The sequence below is a fragment of the Engraulis encrasicolus genome, chromosome 8, assembly GCF_034702125.1.
Source record: "Engraulis encrasicolus isolate BLACKSEA-1 chromosome 8, IST_EnEncr_1.0, whole genome shotgun sequence".
In the NCBI taxonomy this organism is placed as follows: Eukaryota; Metazoa; Chordata; class Actinopteri; order Clupeiformes; family Engraulidae; genus Engraulis; species Engraulis encrasicolus.
The window spans coordinates 4,226,328-4,246,891 of record NC_085864.1 but is presented as its reverse complement, the minus strand read 5'-3'; the positions used below and the strand labels follow the sequence as shown (position 1 = coordinate 4,246,891).

Below are 20,564 nucleotides of genomic sequence, written 5' to 3'. Positions count from 1 at the left end.
TGGCCCCTCTCTCTCTCTGAAGGCCAGTCATGCAGCAGTGTTGAAACAAGTTGGTGACCATTCTTGAATCCACCGCGAACTGCCGCGGACTGGTACTTGGCACCACAGACCTATATTAGTTTATTCTAGGTCTGTGCTTAAGTCTTTCATTAATCAGTCTTTGGTTTAAAAAAAATCTACTTTTCTTCCGGAGTCCTGCTCATTGGAACATCAAAGACGCCACCCACTACTGCTATTGGGTCGAGACCTGTCAGTGAATGTTACGTAAGCGCAACTTGATAGTGGCCGTAAATGGCAACTTTCTCTCTTCGAAGTTGCTCCACGTCCTCCAGTCAAATAATAATAGTAAAACATGTCTTCGCAAGTGTACGACTGCATTGTGATAGGAGCAGGGATCCAGGGATCATGTACGGCATATTACCTCGCAAAGAATAAGCAGAAAACACTTCTCCTCGAGCAGGTTGGTGGTGAAAACTTCCCTGCAACTCCTGCGCAAAGTTGACAGCAAGTCTTGGTGAGGCGCCGAACTAGGTTGCCTACACAAATTGCCAAGCGTAATTGAACCTAAATCTAGGACGGGTTGTTGTTAGTCCATTCGGTTACTGCTAAAATGCCTATTTAGCATACCGCACACTGGGTTAATGCCGTCAGTCTATTTGATTGCCACAATTAGGCGGCACAGTTTATGCGCTACAGAATTAATCACAACAATGCATAAACTGAAAAAGCAAGTACACAATCCTGTTAGATTAGGACCATCTGTTGAATTAATGCGTTTGAACTGGTCCCTAAAATAACTTTACAGAGGCTTTCCGCGGTTCTGAAATGTCTTAAAAGTCTCATTAATTCACCTGTGTGAAGTTGGCACCCCATATGTTGAAAATCTGAATAGTCTACTCCAACTTTTTTTGACTTGAATTCCTGAATTTGTAGAGAGCATTTGGGTGACACGCAAGGTGTTAGAGATAGAGTTTTTGTCATCTGCTGTTGAGAATGAGCACGTCAGCAAGGGGTAAAACGAGGTAACACTGGAAAGCCGCATCCCACGGGTCGCGGAGAGGGCATGAACTGGCCATGTGAAGAACTGCAACGTTGGTGTTCGAGTTGGAGGTGAACTTACCCATTTTCGGCCGCCCGATAGCTTTGAGCTGCACCCATTCCGGTGTCGTTTGTGTAGTCACTTTTAGTATCGTCCTTTCAAGTGTCACATTCAGTAGGCCTACGAACATCCTTTTTTGCTCACATGCATCACATCACTTCAGTGTGTAGCCGAGCCTGTGCTGCAGCTCTGTGTAAAAGGCCCAATATCCTCGTGAGGCTCTCTTCAGAACCTTGGCTAGCGCTAAAAAGCGTCCTTACAGGACCAGATAGACAACCCCGAAGAAAGCCTTGCGAAAATAAATGAGTTGTTTTCATCACTTGCTCACACGTGTAAAGAGATTGGAGAACATGTTTCCAGTAGGCTATATATGAATTAGAGTTTCATTATCCATCCCCCCCCCCTCAGTTTATCCTGCCCCACGCTCGTGGAAGTTCTCATGGCCAGACTCGGATCATCCGGAAGGCGTATGATGAGGACTACTATGTGCGCATGATGGACGAGAGCTACAGGCTGTGGGCTGAGATAGAGAAGGAATCAGGCGTCAAGCTCCACAGGTGGGTATTTGGTTCAATAACGTGGAAAGTGAAAGTTATTACCACTTAGTAATTAGTTATTAGTATGCTTTAACCAAGAGCTGTCATTAAATATTGTCATAAACACAATTAACTGTTCGACTGCTGAATTTGAACAACCCGCACCAAGATTTGTATTTGTGTTTCTGTCAGCTTCTCTCTCTCTCTCTCTCTCTCTCTCTCTCTCTCTCTCTCTCTCTCTCTCTCTCTCTCTCTCTCTCTCTCTCTCTCTCTCTCTCTCTCTCTCTCTCTCTCTCTCTCTCTCACCGGATTACTTTCAGTTCCATTTTCTCTCACTCTCTTTCCCATTTCCTCCCACTCCTCCCCACTCTCATCTCTGCCTAGCCCCAGTCTAGTGAGTGATGGCTGCTCTGTCTGAGGCCAGCTGTGCCCTTGAGTCTTTTGAACTCGGCGAGAGACGTGTGAATCTCTTTGAGCAATGCTGCACCTCGCATCATGAGGTGTGCCTCATCACAAACCCCACTGGAGGGAATGCCCCCCTGGGGAACTGTCTGTACTAGTGGCTCACGACTGCCCCCCCAATTCCCCCACAGCGGTCTGCCACCCAATCCCTCCTCCACACCACCACACCACCACCACCACTGTCGGAGGAGTTGTTGTTAGGGCAAACTGACCCAGTGGGACAGACAGGGCTAAAGCACATGATGCTGCAACAGCAGTCCCAGTGGGAGATGTGGACATTGCTTCAGCACAATGGCTTATGTTAAGACCTGCACCCTCACACCCTTTTGATGTTAGTGTAACACTGAAACACACACAATGCCATATTGCACGCACGCACGCGCGCGGGCGCGCGGACACACACACACACACACACACACACACACAGAAAGAGAGAGACACCGCCTTCCCTCCCCTTCATTGCCTGGACACAAGTACACAATTTTAGTGCATAGGCACACTACTACACAATTAATAACAGTAGTATTACAGCTACTATTACTCATAGCCTATGCATCAACATGGCAGTCTTCAATACACTGTCTTCAATAGTCTACACTTGGCTAGGATTCGATACAGAAATGCCAAGCACATCAAAAGTCAAATACAGTAGTAACATATGCCGTACATTCTCACACATTTATTCGTACGTAAACACTCAGACCTTGGTGGTACCAATTCACACACACACACACACATTCACACACACACACACACACTGAGTTGGAAACACAGTCATAAAACTCCCTGATAAATAGTGTGGAGCCTTTAGCTGGTGGTGCCCATGCATCAAGCCTGGTGGCAGATGGTGGCACAGCCCTCAGAAAACACTGCTCACCCAGGGCAGCACAGCCATCCATCACCACCACCCACCACCCGCCACCCGCCACCCGCCGCTGATATATCGCACCGCATCGCACCGCACCGCACCACCTCACTACCTCACCGCCTCACCGCCTGGGTTTGTTTCAGAAACTTTTTAGGCAGTATAGGGATCAATAACTTCACACCTACTGTACTGTAGTGTACACACGCACACACAGGTGAATATGGTCATACACACATGCACGCACACACGCACACAGAAAGATGTGTACACTTGTGCGCGCGCACACACACACACACACACACACACACACACACACACACACACACACACACACACACACACACACACACACACACACACACACACACACACACACACACACACACACACACATAAATACACCCCCCTCCGCACACACACACACATACACACACAACCCTGTACTGCACTGTGCCTTACCACACCGCTCTGCCGTTACAGCACATGTACAATCCCACACCAAGCCCCCCAATGGCTCTGATTTATGGAGGACGGGGGCCGAGCTCGCTAGCCGAGAGCCGGTTTTAGGTTTGCCCTTTGTGGGCATCATCAGTGTGGCTACCCCTGCAGTGCCATCAGACCTCCACTACACCCACACTACCCCCAACCCTCCTCAACACAACACAAAGCACATTTTTGAAAAGGTCACATGAAGCTCCAGGAGTAAGGAAAAGTTTGTGAAGTTAAGCTACACGCACACTCATTTTTTTCTACCATCCAGCCACAGCCCTTGCCTTTACTTTTTTTGTAACAAAACTAACAAGACATGGACTAGTAATTTGACATACTACAAGGCATTTCCCGGTGGGCCGACAGTCCTCAGGGACCTATGCTGTTGTTTTTTTCCTCCTTTCTTGTATTTTCTTAGAGTCTGCCCCACAATTTAGGGGGTCCTCAAACATGTCCAGGCTTTTTTTTTGTTCTAGTTCAGTTACAGTACAACTTCTTTTAAGAGCCTGATTTTAAATAATATTTATGTAGATTTATGATGTTCTTTGCGCCATAATGCACACTGTAATGCACTATAACTTGGTCATTGGCATTCTTATAACAGCAAAATTATAACGCTGTGTCTTGGGTTAAAGATTTTAGGCTTGGTCTTTACATAGAGAAATTATTTTTTTTGTGTTTATTCTCAGTCGCACGGGCCTTCTGGTGCTGGGTCCTGAGCATGGCCATGACTATCCGCGCTACAAGAACACCTTGCTGCGGAACAAGGTTCCCACGGTGATGCTGAAGAGGGAAGAGTTCAGCCAGCACATCCCCAACTTCAACCTGACGCAGGGGGACGCAGCGCTGGTGGACACCACGGCTGGGGTGCTGTACGCAGACAAGGCCCTCCGCACTATTCAGGTATGTGGAGCAGGGGATCGAGTTCTGGTTCAGGAAGTAACAACATCAATACACTTACAGTAAGTCATGTGCTCAAAAACTCAAAAACAACATCTAACCTTCATCTAACCTTTTGACTGACCAACTGTCCGGCATTTTGAATTTCCAGAAATAGACATTTTTAGCTGCAAAATGTACTGTACTTTGGTCATACTAGTAAACATTAGTTCTATTCAGTATATATTCATGAAAAGATCAAATTTGGCAATAGACAGCACAGTTTCAATGAGCAGCATACGTAGCTGCAATACCTACTCTGACCACCAGCATCCTAAATAGTGCATATGTAACTGCAATGTTGTGGACTTTTTTATTCTTTGAGCTTGTGCTTCAAAACATGCCCACAATTTCACACGGAAAAGACGACAGCAAACTGAGGACTCCATCTGCATATTTTGACGCTTTGTTATTATTACAATGCTTTTAAGTTGCACTCGAGAAACGAGTTGCGCATTGCATAAATACATATACGGGGAAGATTAGTAGCAAATATTTGTTTTGTTTATGCACTGAAAGCAGCTAACATCAAGTCATGAGGCAGGTAATGAGAAGTCTGCTGCGTGGGTTTGGGGGATTGAGCGAACGCCTTTGAAATATTCGCTGAAAAAAAGTGTTGTTTTGTGATAAATATTTTACTGTCTTTTCCAGACAAGAGCAAGAGCTACAACAAAGAAACATTCAGACAAGCAGTCTGTAATCTTCTTAGTGTCTCTAGTCATGTTGTGGGCATGCTTGCAAATGTAGTGTGTGTGTGTGTGTGTGTGTGTGTGTGTGTGTGTGTGTGTGTGTGTGTGTGTGTGTGTGTGTGTGTGTGTGTGTGTGTGTGTGTGTGTGTGTGTGTGTTTGCATCAGAAATTAGGAACACAAGTCATTGCCTGTGCCACTCTCTCTTTCTCTTTTTCTCTGTCTCTCTCTCTCTCTCTCTCACACACACACACACACACACACACACACACACACACACACACACACACACACACACACACACACACACACACACACACACACACACACACACACACACACACAGGCATGCACACACACAGACGAGTGCATAATTCTTTGTGTGCAACAAACACGTCATACATTAACACATGCGGATTAATTCACAACCACCTGTACGCTTTTTACAAGCATCACATTCACTTTCACGCTTGTCTGCACTCATGTTCCCACAAAAACCCACACACAGACAGTGCATGGGTGTGTGCTTGTTGTGGATGTTGTGCATGTTTGTTGCGCATGCAAGAGTACGCTTGCATGCACACACACACGCACACACACACACACACACACACACACACACACACACACACACACACACACACACACACACACACACACACACACACACACACACACACACACACACACACACACACACACACACACACACACACACACAAACAAGCATACACCCTTGTGAGTAATTCCTATGTGTCTGCATCACACATGCACTGGTACACACTCAGACACAGTGATTGGCCACCCTGAAGTATTGGCCTCTCCCTGAACCACTAATATGTTGTAGATATATAAGATGTTAACCTCCGCTTCCCCCGGTGCCCCTCTCCATTCAGTTTCAAGCTGGAGCTACACTGGCTGTTGTGTTATGTTAGTTGTGTCAAAATACATCGAAAAGTATACACTGCACTGCTGTAGAGAATAGATTGAGGATGGCACCTAACCTGTGATAATCTGTAGTCATGTCACAATCTGTAGTCTATTCCACCTCAGGAAATCAAAGCTGACAAATCAGTATTGTGGCTGACCATGTACTGTGCTCTAAGCTTTTTCCATTTACATTATGTACAATTGAGATGTTCTGCCTTTGTTTCCCTCCAAATCAATATGATTGACACCTGATATGTGAGAAATGCCTGGATGTCCAACTTCAAAGATACCTCACATGGAACCTGAGTCTTGCCTATAGACAGCACTGAAAAGAATGCAACAAGGAATTCTCTGGTCATCATGCACATTGCTATGCTGGTTGTGTCATTATTTTCTTCGAGTTTTTTAGTCAGAATGTGGTGTGAAGAATCCCAACATGTTGTGCCTAAAGACACTGACTGAATGACTTATTAGGGTGCTTTCACAACAACAGCAGATGGTGCATACGAAACAGTCCATTTGAACCAAAAGCTGTCAAAACGGGTTGTTTCCAATGGTGTGAAGCCATTGATCATGGGTGCACCGAGTTGCACTGAGACCTCTAAACTGAGTTCACTATTAAAAATGAAGAGATAAAATGCCTCGCTACCTCTTATGATTTCTTTGCCAATGTGGAAGAAAACCTTACCACAGTCTATGTGCTATAGAAACAATGACTGTATACTGTGCAGTGTGCATCATAATATTTAACTAGTTGTGTCAAATCCAATCTTTGTCCATGTTTGCTGGATTAGTACTATCTAGTTGATATACACCTTAGAGCAGTCCTTTTGTCACTTGTTTCAGAAGGTTTGATGGTACCAGAGAAAAAATAGCAAGCAGTCTGGTTTTAAAGCTTCTCTGAGTGGCCTATTTTTGATGTTAGACTCTTGGCAGTGGAGTCATCCTCTGGGAATTGATTTGTCATTTTGACATTTGACATTAAACTGTTTTTTTCTTCTGTAGACCAGACAGTCATCAGACAGTGGCAATTAGCTACCGTAATGACTGAGTCAGAATGGCCTCCCATTTGGGCTCTCAATTTGTCAGTGGCTGTTCTACTATTCACATTATATGGTGGTTTAGGTAAACCCATTTACCATGTCTGCAGGGGTGACTTCTTTGTCTGTGTGTTTGTTTTAAGCCCACCGCAAGTAGTGAGGTGGCATGAAGAGGGGAGTCTTTCAGTTCAGTTCATGTTGCATTTTAGGGATGTGTGTGTGTGTGTGTGTGTGTGTGTGTGTGTGTGTGTGTGTGTGTGTGTGTGTGTGTGTGTGTGTGTGTGTGTGTGTGTGTGTGTGTGTGTGTGTGTGTGTGTGTGTGTGTGTGTGTGTGTGTGCGCGCGTGCGTGCGTGTGTGCCTGCATGTCTGTACTGCATGTGTGTCCATGCATCTCTGTGTGTCCATGCGTGCATATATGTCTGTTCAACATATGTGCTCTGTACCCATGTGTGTGAACAGGTTTTATATGGCACTCTCCCCTACTGTACAATATACAGTATTGGTACAGCAGCTGTCAAGGTGAGGCCTGGAAATGAGAAGAGGACCATAGCCTATTAACATTGTCATTAAAGCCTCACCTCTAGTCTATTACACATTCACCCACACACACCCACACACACACAGACACACAGACACACACACACACACACACACACACACAGACACACAGACACACACACACACACACACACACACCTCACTTATTACCTGCTCCACCTTGACACAGTCAGGTATCTCCCAGGCAAGGTCCTGCAGTGCTGCTGAGTAGTGCATGAACAGTAACAGTGGCCAAGTCCTGCACCTTGAACCTCAGCACCAGGCACTTTCTATTATCAGCTGGCCATCCACAGGTTTCGTAAAGGACAAGTGCACCATTTTGAACATTTAGCACCTACAGTAGGCTATTCTGAATGGTCTGCAGTAAAGTAGAGTGGTCCTCAGCAAGATTGTTATGTTTGCTGCTGTCTCTGTTGTTTGGCTCATTTGGATTTTGTCTGTCTATTGGCATGTCTATATCTTTTCTTTAACCCACCTTAAACATTTGTTTTCAAAACTATTCATCTCATCATGTAGTTAGGGGTATTCACTGGTATCCCCTAACGAGTTTATAAATGAAATATGGCTTCTGTCATTTTATATTTGCCATTTTGTGAATGAAAGGAACTAATTATTTTCAAAATGCTTATCATTCAAGGACTGCACTGAGCCTGAGCACCAGTCACTTTATCATATACTTTAGCCTTCTCGGCCTCTCGAACTCAATCAAGGCAAACCCGTTTAGGTACTGTACCTTGCACTTTCCATGCACTCTGCTGTCCTGAGTGTGTGTGTGTGTGTGTGTGTGTGTGTGTGTGTGTGTGTGTGTGTGTGTGTGTGTGTGTGTGTGTGTGTGTGTGTGTGTGTGTGCGTGTGTGCTTGTGTGTGTGTGTGTGTGCGTGTGTGCTTGCGTGTGTGTGTGTGTTTGTGTGTGTGCGTGCGTGCATGGGAGACAGATGGAGTGTGTGTCTGTGCATCTCTCCATTTTTTGTAATGATGGAATTGTCATAATCTTTATTGTATAATCTTACAATCCTAACAAAGATGAGAAAAAGAAACGAACCAACGGAAGACATAACCAGGCCATACTGGATGCACTCTTGATGCATTCTTGATGCACTGGCATTCTTATTTCTGTTGTTTAAACAACCTCGTGTTTATACGGCCTCAAGTCACCTCTGCTCAGAGGGAGGTAAACATTAACTCATCAATATTTCAACAGGCTTTATTTATAGTCAGCCAATGCTTTACAACTAACCTGTTTTAGAAATCATGGTTGTGTTTTAATGAAGATATGTGTAGGCCTATATTCAATATGGTAAAAAAAATGTTTTTAGTGCATATATCAACATGATATATTATGTACTTACACTGTAGACCTAGAGCGTACATTTTGTTACATGCTGTGAAATATTTTTATACTGTATCTAATCAATTAATGGAACCTTGAAATGAAGTGAAACCTTTCATGTCATGTATTTAGCACTACAGCACATGTACTACAAATCACTACTCTGATTGTCATGTTTTAACGGTGTATATCACAATGTAGATTATTACATGTGGCAGGCACAAACTGAAGTGACATGGCTCTGTTATGTAATGTCTCATGCTACAGTACAACGTGGACACCTGCGGCTTATAGTACAGAGTTGTGGCCTACATACAGGATATATTGGAGTCATTTGTTTATTTATTTATTTTTTGGACCGAGTTAAGTATAACGACTATGCTTCTCATTGAAACTGTGCTACATATTGCCAGATTCGATCTTTTCATTAATATTTTATAAAGTAATTCACTGATATTTACTAGTATGACCAAACTAAAAAAATGTCTATTTCTGGACATTCAAAATGGCCCCCTTTCATGTATGACAAGTGCAATTTTCCCTGTCATAATGAATACTTAGAAATTGATGGTGGTGGTCCCTACTATATGTGAAAAAGGTAACATTTGTGAACGGGCAGCATGAATTCTGAAAATGAACCATTATAAATATTACACAGTGCACCTTTAAGTTTAGTGTGTGTGGCTTAATATACGGCTGTGGTTTTACAGTTCAGAAATTATGCTAATTCTTCATTTTATCTCTTGTTTGCATTACTAGAGGCTGTTTCAGGAGCACGGTGGGGAGACAAAAGATGGCCAGAAGGTGTCCAAGATCTCTCCTGGCCGGGTGGTCACGGTGACCACATCCACAGGGGAGTACCGGACCAGGAGCCTGGTTATCACAGCCGGGCCATGGGCCAACAGCCTACTGGCACACACAGGCCTGAACCTGCCACTCACGGTACAGTACAGAGCACAATACTCACACATACAAACACACACACCAGGGGTGTCAAACTTAAGGCCCGGGGGCTGGATGTTAATGCTGAAATGAGATTGACACCCTTGGCATACACACTAACAGACATGCACACACTTAGAGTGATATACCGTAGTACACATACACACATATACTGTAAGTGGACACACATACATCCCATGGCAGAGGAGTACCAGGTGGTCACACACAGGCCTGAACCAGCCAATCAAGGTACAGTACAGAGTACAGTACAGCAGGGCCCTGGGCAAACAGCCTACTGGAACACACAGCCCTGGACCTGCCACTCAAGGTATAGCTTCAGCAGTATATATACAGTATTAAGGTACATCTGCATTGCACACACACACACACACACACACACACACACACACACACACACACACACACACACACACACACACACACACACACACACACACACACACACACACACACACACACACACACACACACACACACACACACACACACACACACACACACACACAGTGATACACAGCAGAAGCTTGTAGAAATGTCAGGTTGTGTTTTATTACCGCTGTTAATATGATCGTGTAGTTAATATCATACTGTTGACACAGATTAATCTGAAGTCACAGAATAAGAAGTATTGCCACGAACAAATGTGCAGAGCAAGGCATCGAAAGCATGAACTTCATCTTCTTCTCCTCCTCCTCCTCATCTCTTCCTGCCCCCCTTCACTGTCCTCTTCTCACATCTCCTCTCTTCCCAAGCCCACAGTGCTATTGTACCTCTCCTCTCTCCCTCCTCTCTCTCTCCTCTCTCCTCCTCCTCCTCCTCTCCTCTCCTCCCCTTCCTCCTCCCCTCTTCCTCTTCCTGTCCTATACCTCCTTGACCTCCTCCTCTTCCTCTCCTCCTCTCTCCTCTCCTCTCCTCGTCATGCTCTCATCTTCCTCCTCTCCCTTCTCCATTTCCTCCTCCTCCTTCTCTCCTCCTCCTCCTTCTCTTCTTCCTCCTCTTCCTCCTACTCCTGCTTTCTTCTCTCCTCCTTCACCTCCTGGTGCTTTCATCCTCCTCCTCTTCCTCCAATCTTCCTCTCCTCTCCCTTCCCCACCTCATCCTCTCGCCTCCCTGTCTCCGTGGGGTTCATCTTGAGCCTGTCAGGTTGGCAGGGTTGAGACAATCTTCTCCAGGTCACTCGGCTGATGAGAGCAGGCTCTGGATGGGTGGAGGAGAGACAGGTGGCAGAGAGAGAACGAGAGAGAGAGAGAGAGAGAGAGAGAGAGAGAGAGAGAGAGAGAGAAAGTGACTGAGTGACAAAGACAGAGTGAATGACAGCGAAATACAGAGCAGGAGAGAAAAAGAGTGTGTGTGAGAACGAGAGAGAGAGAGAGAGAGAGAGAGAGAGAGAGAGAGAGAGAGAGAGAGAGAAAGGTGGAGAAAGAGTAAATGAGAGATATATTGGGTGTTATTTATGCGCAGGAATGGCGAGGTGGAATTGGGAGCTGCATTATTCAGCAGCAGCAGCACAGGGTTCTGAGCCGGCCAGTCACACATGACTGAACACAAGGAGAGAGAGAGCGAGCGAGTGTTTGAGTGTGTGTGTGTGTGTGTGTGTGTGTGTGTGTGTGTGTGTGTGTGTGTGTGTGTGTGTGTGTGTGTGTGTGTGTGTGTGTGTGTGTGTGTGTCTGTGTGTGTGTGTGTGTGTGTGCGTGTGTGTGTGTGTGTGTGTGTGTGTGTGCATGTGTGCAAGTGTGAGAAGGGGGCTCGGTGGGTGGAGATGAGCTCACACACCAGTGCACCTGCCACCAACTGATGCCCAATGCAGGCACACAGGAACGCACGCACGCACACACACACGCACACACACACACACACACGAACACACACACACACACATGAACACACACACCTTTCTACTCTCCATCCACCACCCTCCATCCACCACATCTGATCCTCTATCCCCATCCACTCTCCACTATCCCAGCTCTGCAGAGGGAGAGAGAGAGAGAGAGAGAGAGAGAGGGAGCGAGAGAGAGAGAGAGAGAGAGAGAGAGAGAGAGAGAGAGAGAGAGATGGCACCCTGTTAGCTTATTACACCAAGAGGACTCCACAAGAGACAGCCTCACTTTATTACCCTGCCAAAGATACAATCTGCAGGCAGGGCTGTACGTCTTCATTCAATTAAAAACTTAAGCGATGGCAAAGCTTTCCTTCCTTCCTTCCCTCCTTCCTTCTTTCCTCCCTTCCGACTGTAAGTCAGTCCTGCCCCTCGTTTTTTATTGCCTCTTCCACAGATATGATTTGCACCACGTCTAGGGATGCGCCTTCATTCAATTAAAAAACTTTATCCTAAATGCAGCAATATAGAATCTCTCTCTCTCTCTCTCTCTCTCTCTCTCTCTCTCCAGCTCAGTGGCTTTTATGGACGTCTCCAGTAAAGTTGTTTTTAGGGGCGTGTATATATGTGTGCGTGCTCAATTAGACGTTTGCTCTAAATGCACTGGTAGGTTAAAGGCTCTGTGTGTAATTTTCTTTTGGACTGGATGGGAGTTGGGGAGGTGTGAGTACGTGAGGATGGGGTGGCATCTTGAAAGAACTGCCTCTTGGGCCACACTTAAGGCTGCAAGTTTGCCCATGCAGAAAGCCAATATACTGTATATGAATCAGATGTAAATCACCATATATATAGGCTACTATAGTATCAGTTCATATCTGTTACTTTGAATAAAAGCATCTACAAAATGTAATTCAACATACATAGATATATATATTGTAGATCACACATGATCAGAACATAAAACATACATAGACGTCTATTTGGCTCCCAGTGAAGATGGAGATGCTTAGAATTTCAGTTGAATTTTGTTGATTGTTGACTTATCTGCATACTATATACGGCCAAACAAGAACCATACTATTTCAGCAGAGTTTCAGCAGATGGTTTCTTAATTAAATAAAGATTAAATGAAGATTTGAAGATATTAAGATCTTAAGCTGTTAAGTCTTTAGAATTGTCTGTAATAGCATCAGAATTAAGTGCGACCGACGTATCTTCCTGTTGTTCTCAGTATTCGTTTTCTTCACGCAACAACTCATTTTACATTTTTTCTGTCTTCATGCATTTTCCTCCAACTCCCTTCTTCCCTTTTCCTGTCCTTATGTCTTTTCCTCCTCCAACTCCTTCTTTATCTCTCTCTCTCTCGCGTGCACACGTTTGTGCATGCTCATGCTCTCTCTCCCTCATTTTTTTTACCCAGGTGGAGAAGATAAATGTGTGCTACTGGAGGGAGAAGGATCCAGGCTCGTACGGCATCCAAAATCGCTTCCCCGCCTTCATCCAGGTGGAGCCTGTTGAGTCCAAGCATCACATCTATGGTCTGCCCTCCAACGAATACCCAGGCCTGATGAAGGTATAGCACTATCATACATACACTACATATACACTATGTAACTGCAGGGGTTGAAGAAAATATCTGAGATGCCTGTCATTTTAGTGTGGGAAGTTTCATGGCTCAAGTGGACCAGTCTGTTGGCCAATCTTCATTAATTGCACATTGCACCAGTAAAGTGAAGTGTGAAGGTTCATTTAGCTGGGTAATTTATTTTTATTTTTATTTATTTTATTTTATTTCATTAAAGGATCCTCATTAGCTTATGCCGTAGCAGTTCGCTAGTCTTCCTGGGGTCTTAATTCCAAATACATGTAACACATCACATTTCAGATAACATTTAATAACAATACAGATGGACATGCCTTGCAAAAAATAAAGAGTTTTTCAAAGATTCAAGTAAAAAAATACAAGAAGATCTCAAAAGGTCAGCAACAAGTCTAGCAAACTGTTATAAAATGCAATGCTGCCACATTGCTGAAAGTTCTCCTTCACACATTTAAAACAATAAAAAACATACCTTACAACTTAAGATGACACCTATATCAACCATTCAAAAGATACCTTTTTAATTTCCTTTTAAAGGTTTTTTGCCCGTGTCTTCACGGATATCCAATGGCAATTCGTTCCATGTCTTAATTGCTCTATAAAGCACAGTTCTTTTCATTGAATTCACAGTTTTGCTCAAAATGTTGCCATGCAGACAACATTATTGGTGACGTATCAGAGCACAAAAATGAGAAATTCTTGGTGCGCGAGTAACTGTTGCATATTTGACCAAGACAGCATGTCTTTGTGATTTATCGAGAACTACGATATCCAAGGTAATGTCTGCGTACCACCAAGAAGGATGAACCACATCCAACAGGATTAACTGTGGATGCTAGAGGAAGCTTTCTGAAAAAAAGTCCTGGGCCTTAGGGTTACATAGCTAGGTGAGTCACTAAGACCTGACCTGCCTTAAACTGTGTTCCGAGTATTGGCATATTGCAGTGGCTTCGTGAATGAGGGAAAGAAAGGAATGGCCTTGTGTCTGGTAGTGGTGTCAACAATGATCGATTCGGCGATCCGAATCGATGCGGGGCATGGACGATCCAGAATCGATCCGGCAAGTTCCAGAATCGATCCGACAATTTTTTAAAGTTTCTAATTTCTTCCATGGATATTTCGGGAGCAAATGAATGTTAAATTAAATAAAAGCACTTCAAAACATTGCAAGACTGATACAGACTGATACAGAAAACAGCCAATAAATTGTTGCTCAGTATCTGACTACTTGTATTGCTTCATCATGGCTGATTAAACATTTGCTTTGCATTCAGTAGAAATGTAATGCATTGCAATGCATTGTAGAATTGAATTGGATCGGATCGGATCGGATCAGATTGGATCTAATAGAATCGAATCGGATCTACTACCTCCCGAATCGTGATCGAATCGGATCGTGAGGGCAGTGCCGATCCACACCACTAGTGTCTGGATCCTTTTACAAAATGAGAGAATGATTCATGCAAAATTCTCTGTGTGCAATTTTTTAATGCCTGAGAAAAAAAATGCTGGAAAAAAACTTAAGAAAGCTTTGAGTTCTCTCCTTTGTTTGCTCAATCGAGGAGATTAAGTGCTGTTTTTAAGTGTGCCTCTGAGATTTTCTTTTTTAAGGTGCAGACTTTTTTTTCCTCCAGTTGTTGTCATGGTTGTTTTTGTGTTTGGTGGTGCCTGCTTCTACTGTTTGTTTTTTATTTTCTGCACTCGTTTGATCATAACACCCCAGTTTTTTCTAAATTTTTGGCTTTAGTTCTTTCTTTCTTTCGCTCTTTTTCCACGAGCGGCGGAGGCAGCGGGAGTTTTCTGACAAATTGCACACAACATGTAAGCTGCGGCGTAGACAGATGGCCGTGCCACATTAAGTCATTATCCCTGGATCAGTTACCAGAAACCCTCCCTCCTCTCCTCTCCTCTCCTCTACACTCTCCCTTTCTCTTCTATTTTCTTCTCTTCTCTTCTCTTCTCTTCTCTTCTCTTCTCTTCTCTTCTCTTCTCTTCTCTTCTCTTCTCTTCTCTTCTATTCTATTCTATTTTCTTCTCTTCTCTTCACACTTCACTCTCTACCCCTCCTCTCTTCTCCATTCGTTTCCACACTCCCTTTCTCTTCTCTTCTCTTCTCTTCTCTTCTCTTCTCTTCTCTTCTCTTCTCTTCTCTTCTCTTCTCTTCTCTTCTCTCCTCTTCTCTTCTCTAGGCACTCCATTATATTCTCTTCACTTCTCTTCACTCCTCCTCTCTCCCATCCACTCCCTCTCCTCTTGCCTCTCTCTCTCCCTCTCCCTCTCTCCTCTTTTCTTTCTCCCTTTTACCTTATACTCTCTACTCATATATCCTTCTCTCCTTACCCTCATCTTTTCTTCTCCTCTCTTTTCACTCCTCTTTTTTCATGTGCTCACTTTTCTTCTTTTGTATCCATGCCTCTTCTCTTGACTCCGCACCTACCCATCTCTAGTGTCACACAAGCCATTAGTGCCACCGGGCCACCGTGAATATGCCCTCACCAGTGACATCTCTATTACCGCACTCTTGACTCTCACAACAGTTTTTGTTTTTAAGCGATGCACTGCTCCACTGCCTTTTGTGTGTTTTGTATTGGTTTACTCCTTTACTTGTGTGCTTACAAGGGCAGAGTGTCAAACCTAGCGATTTGCATGAGGAATATTTTGAAGATATTACATAAAAAGGCAATTGATTAGTAATAATTCCCTAATATGTAAAAGAAAGCCTAGTTACAGATGTGTATGTTTGTGTATGCAGGAAGCAGTGATACATGTAATTTTAATGAATTTGTATGGGCAATACATGTGAGGAATTTATAATAAAGCTGACAATAATTATTTTAACGTGTGTGCATGCATTTTTGGGACATCCTGTATACCTGTATTTTATATAAAATAGTTGCATCTTATAAATATAAATATGAATGTACGTTAATGTATGTAATCTATGAATGTAAATAATGTGCTATACTACAGCACTATACTATATTATGTCATATTCCTTGAAAACGCGTGCTAACGTTTTCTTTGTTTGACTTCCCTAATATGCTTCTTGAGTGTACGTCTTTGTGGTACCAAAGTCGGGCTCTTACCGCTTCACCAATAGCTTTTAGGGTTTCACATCTGAACTCTTCAAATTATTTTCTTTCTTGCAGGTGTGCTACCACGTTGGGAAAGATATTACAGACCCAGATGAGAGGGACAGGCAAACGGACCGCACTGACATCAACATCCTCCAGCGGTACGTCTCGCGCTGCATGCCAGGCCTGGTGCCAGTGCCTGCCGTGATGGAGAGCTGCCTCTATACGGTGAGCTGGTAAAGAAGCACTAGTGAAGCACTTGGATGTTTTAGAAATGCATACTGCATCAATGCATCTGTTTTTCTCCGTTTGGCCCTTTTGTGTATATGAAAATGAAGATTAGCCCTCAAATGGTCATATGTAACAAAACCGAAACAAAATATGAAACAAAACAAAAAATCATCTGAAAGGAAGTTATTAGATGGATATTATAAGCAAATTGAAAATACAAATGTTTATAAAAATTATCCACATACCTACATGTAATCTACAGCGTTGTCTCTTCTCTAAAGTGGCATTTTAATTACAGTAACCTCAGCCAGTTCAGTGAATTAGCTGGAACAAGTACTGTACATATGGGGCAGGAGGTGGACACAACACAGAAAAGTAGAGAAGAGAAGAGATCCCTTGTTAATCATTCCAGCCGTGCATGCATCATACATCATAGCACATACATTGGGCAACAACAGGGGACCAGATTGCCAACTTGTGGAGGTTTTTTTTTCACTTCCCAGGTGAAAAAGTGGTTCAATTTAGTACAATAAAAGCATGACTGAAGTGTACTTAGCATGTTAAAAGTGCACTCGTGCTTTTTGTGCTAAGAAAAAGTATGTTTACAATATGCTTATTTAAAGTGTACTTAAAATTAGATGTAATTAAGTTGCTCTCAAAGAAAGTACACTTAGCGACCATACTTCAAGTGGACTTCGAAGATGTTTGGCTAACTTACTAAAAGTGTATTTTTTAATAACATATTGCAATTGTACTTTTTTAAAGTGCAATATGATTACACTTCACCCAAATGTATTTGAAGTGTGATTTTCTATAGTGTGCTTTAAAGTAAATCGTTTTAACATATTCCAAGTACACTTTTTCTAAGTGCACCATGACTGTACTTCACCCAAATATCTTCAAAGTGTGCTTATGTCACAGGTGGGGCGCGCGTTTGCTGGCCGCGCCCACTTTGATACTACTACCCTGGGAGTTCACTGCACAACACCAAAAAACAAGACACAAGTTCCAGTTTTCGTTCTATTTATTTACCACCACTGGATTAAAAGTCAAAGGGGTAGGCCTAGTTGTCTCTGTCCATTACCCACGGGGGAACCCACCCACGCCCAAGTCTGAAGTCTCCAATGGAATGCTTGGACAGTCCAGCCACCAAGTCCATCCGTGCGGGGGTTGCGAGGTGAATTACACTGCAACGGGGGCATGGCACACACGTTCAATCGGGAGCACCTGGCGGTGATGAGAAGCGATGGGAGTTCTTCTGCGTAGGCCCGGAATAGCTGGTTGGTCTTCAGCAGTCTTGGGTGCGAGCGAGAGGAAAAGAGAGAGCGAGAGAGAGAGCGAGAGAGAGAGAGCGGCGCACTCACGGGGGCCACAGTAACCAGGCGAATACGAGTCACTCATCTTCACGGTGGGGTGCATGTCTGTCTAACCCCTTTCCATCGAGGCAGGTTCACCTGGCCGTCACTCTGATTGCGGACTCCTTCTGGGCACTATGCCAGTCGCGCTCTCCTTCAAGCTGCCAGTTTGCCTTCTGATCCATAGGATCGCGTCCACTTCTCATCCAACCTCTGTCCGCTTACCGGTGTCCGACGTCTCTCATCTTGCCGCTCCACTCTCGCCTCTCTCTCCCCTCAGGATGGCATTCTCGCAGTCATCTCTCCTTGCGGCTTCCTCCTCACAGTCTAGTTTCTTGCTGTTTAAAACTCTGCTCACCAACCCACGTGCACCAATCACCTCCATCCTCCTCACCTGCGCTCCATTATCCTAATCATGCTCCAGGTGCATTACATTGGGAATGAATGACATCTAGTTTTCGGTTCACTTGGGCCTCAATTGTCACCCCGTGACACTTACACAAAGTTCATTTACCCATAATGCACCATCATGCATGTCCCATCATGCAATGCACTTCTTGGAGGTAAATTTCTCAAACAGAAAGCCATTCATCCTGAAGGAATATTTTTGGTTTGCATGAAAATATTACTCATTGTTATATTCTGTGTTTATTGTAGGGTTTTTTTAAAATTTAAAGTGGTACACAAAAAATGACCATGTTCCCACCGTCATTATGATGGTCACGTATATGTTCTGGTATATATAGGCTCACACTTCCTATAGTGTCTAGGTTGGAGGTAAGTTGGAATTAATTGTTCAAACAATGAATACAATGTCACCGTTAACCATCAATTCGAGTGATCAATTGCAGGAAGGAGGTGCAAGATTGAAGGAAAGTGGAATATGTACCTGAAATCACTGTAACAATGTAATGATTGTAAATGGCAGAAATGCTAGGCATGCATACCGGAACACTACTGTGCCTGTGGTTGTGTGTAACGTATAAGCTCTGAGAACCAGCATGGATTGTAATATTACATTTATATTATTTCATGTACTTGGGAGTGTACTGTAAATACACTTCAAGCATACCTGTTATATATTTACAATACTTCATATGATATACTTTTTACAGACTTAAAATGTTCCAATGTAGTCCAAAGAAGCATGAAGTTAATATACTTTTATTGTACTTCTAGTAACAACTAGAAATGCATTCTCACAGAAAATGCTGGAAGCGGGCTTGCCTTTTGGGGCAGAGATGAATCAAAGTACTATTGAGAAAACAAAGCTAAAAGAAATCTTGGAAAAACTCCATCCACCCAGTCAGAAGTTATGGGCCAAACAATTCAGCCATCTTGGATTCAGCCATCTTGAAAGTGTTGTAGCTCTGCGTTTTGGGGATATACTAAATGACATGCATGGTATTTTAAGTTGGCTAAGGAACACTGCATATGATATAATTTTGAAAATCAACATGGCTTCGAGCGGGATTCGAACCCCCAACCTCAATATCTGTAATTCAGCACATTTGCCATCCATACTAAATGACATACATGGCATTTTAAGTTGGCCAAGGAACACTGCATATGATATAATTTTGAAAATCAACATGGCTTCGACTGGGGTTCGAACCCCCAAACTCCATATCTGTAATTCAGCACATTTGCCATTCATACTAAATGACATACATGGCATTTTAAGTTGGCCAAGGAACACTGCATATGATATAATTTTGAAAATCAACATGGCTTCGAGCGGGATTAGAACTCACAACCTCCATATCTGTAATCCAACCCCTTTGCCATTGATATTAAATGACATACAATACATGATATTTGAAGTTGGCTAAGGAACACTGCATATGATATCATTTTGAAAATCAACATGGCTTCGACTGGGGTTCGAACCTCCAACCCCCATATCCCTAATTCAGCACATTTGCCATTCATACTAAATGACATACATGGCATTTTAAGTTGGCCAAGGAACACTGCATATGATATAATTTTGAAAGTCAACATGGCTTTGACTGGGATTCGAACCCCCAACCTCCATATCTGTAATCCAGCACATTTGCCATGCATACTAAATGACATACATGGCATTTTAAGTTGGCCAAGGAACACTGCATATGATGTAATTTTGAAAATCAACATGGCTTTGACTGGGTTTCGAACCCCCAACCTCAATATCTGTAATTCAGCACATTTGCCATCCATACTAAATGATATACATGGCATTTTAAGTCGGCCAAGGAACGCTGCATATGATATAATTTAGAAAATCAACATGGCTTCAGGTGGGTTTTGAACCCTCAACCTCCATATCTCTAATGCAGCGGCATGCATTACCACTAAGCCAAGCAGCTAATTGTCATGCATAGTCCAGCAAGACTATATTACATTGCATTGCAGAGCTCAACAATAGACTTCTAGAATGCTTGCTCGCACCTGCTCGTTAAGAATGGAATCTTGAGACAGTGACAGTTGAAATGGAATCCTTCACTGGCTGCACCTGTTGTGATTGACTGAAAGACAGTTAGTATTGAGGCTTTAACAGGGGAGAAAATGAGAATGAGTTTTTTGTCTTTACAACATCGT

At 43.4% G+C, this 20,564-nt stretch overlaps 1 protein-coding gene across 2 annotated transcripts in view; it reads left to right on the top strand.

Moving 5' to 3' along the window:
- The first annotated feature begins 282 nt into the window (after positions 1-282).
- pipox (pipecolic acid oxidase) overlaps positions 283-20,564 on the top strand; it is a 28,812-nt gene continuing 8,530 nt past the window's right edge. The window contains exons 1-6 of one of the 2 annotated variants that reach the window (XM_063204854.1): positions 283-460; positions 1,508-1,656; positions 4,144-4,357; positions 9,699-9,881; positions 13,142-13,294; positions 16,471-16,623. In XM_063204854.1, coding sequence (XP_063060924.1) covers positions 353-460; positions 1,508-1,656; positions 4,144-4,357; positions 9,699-9,881; positions 13,142-13,294; positions 16,471-16,623 — 960 coding nt within the window. In that variant the 5' untranslated portion in view covers positions 283-352. Of the gene's footprint in view, positions 515-1,507; positions 1,657-4,143; positions 4,358-9,698; positions 9,882-13,141; positions 13,295-16,470; positions 16,624-20,564 lie in introns of both variants that reach the window. The other variant, XM_063204855.1, reaches the window with a different exon arrangement.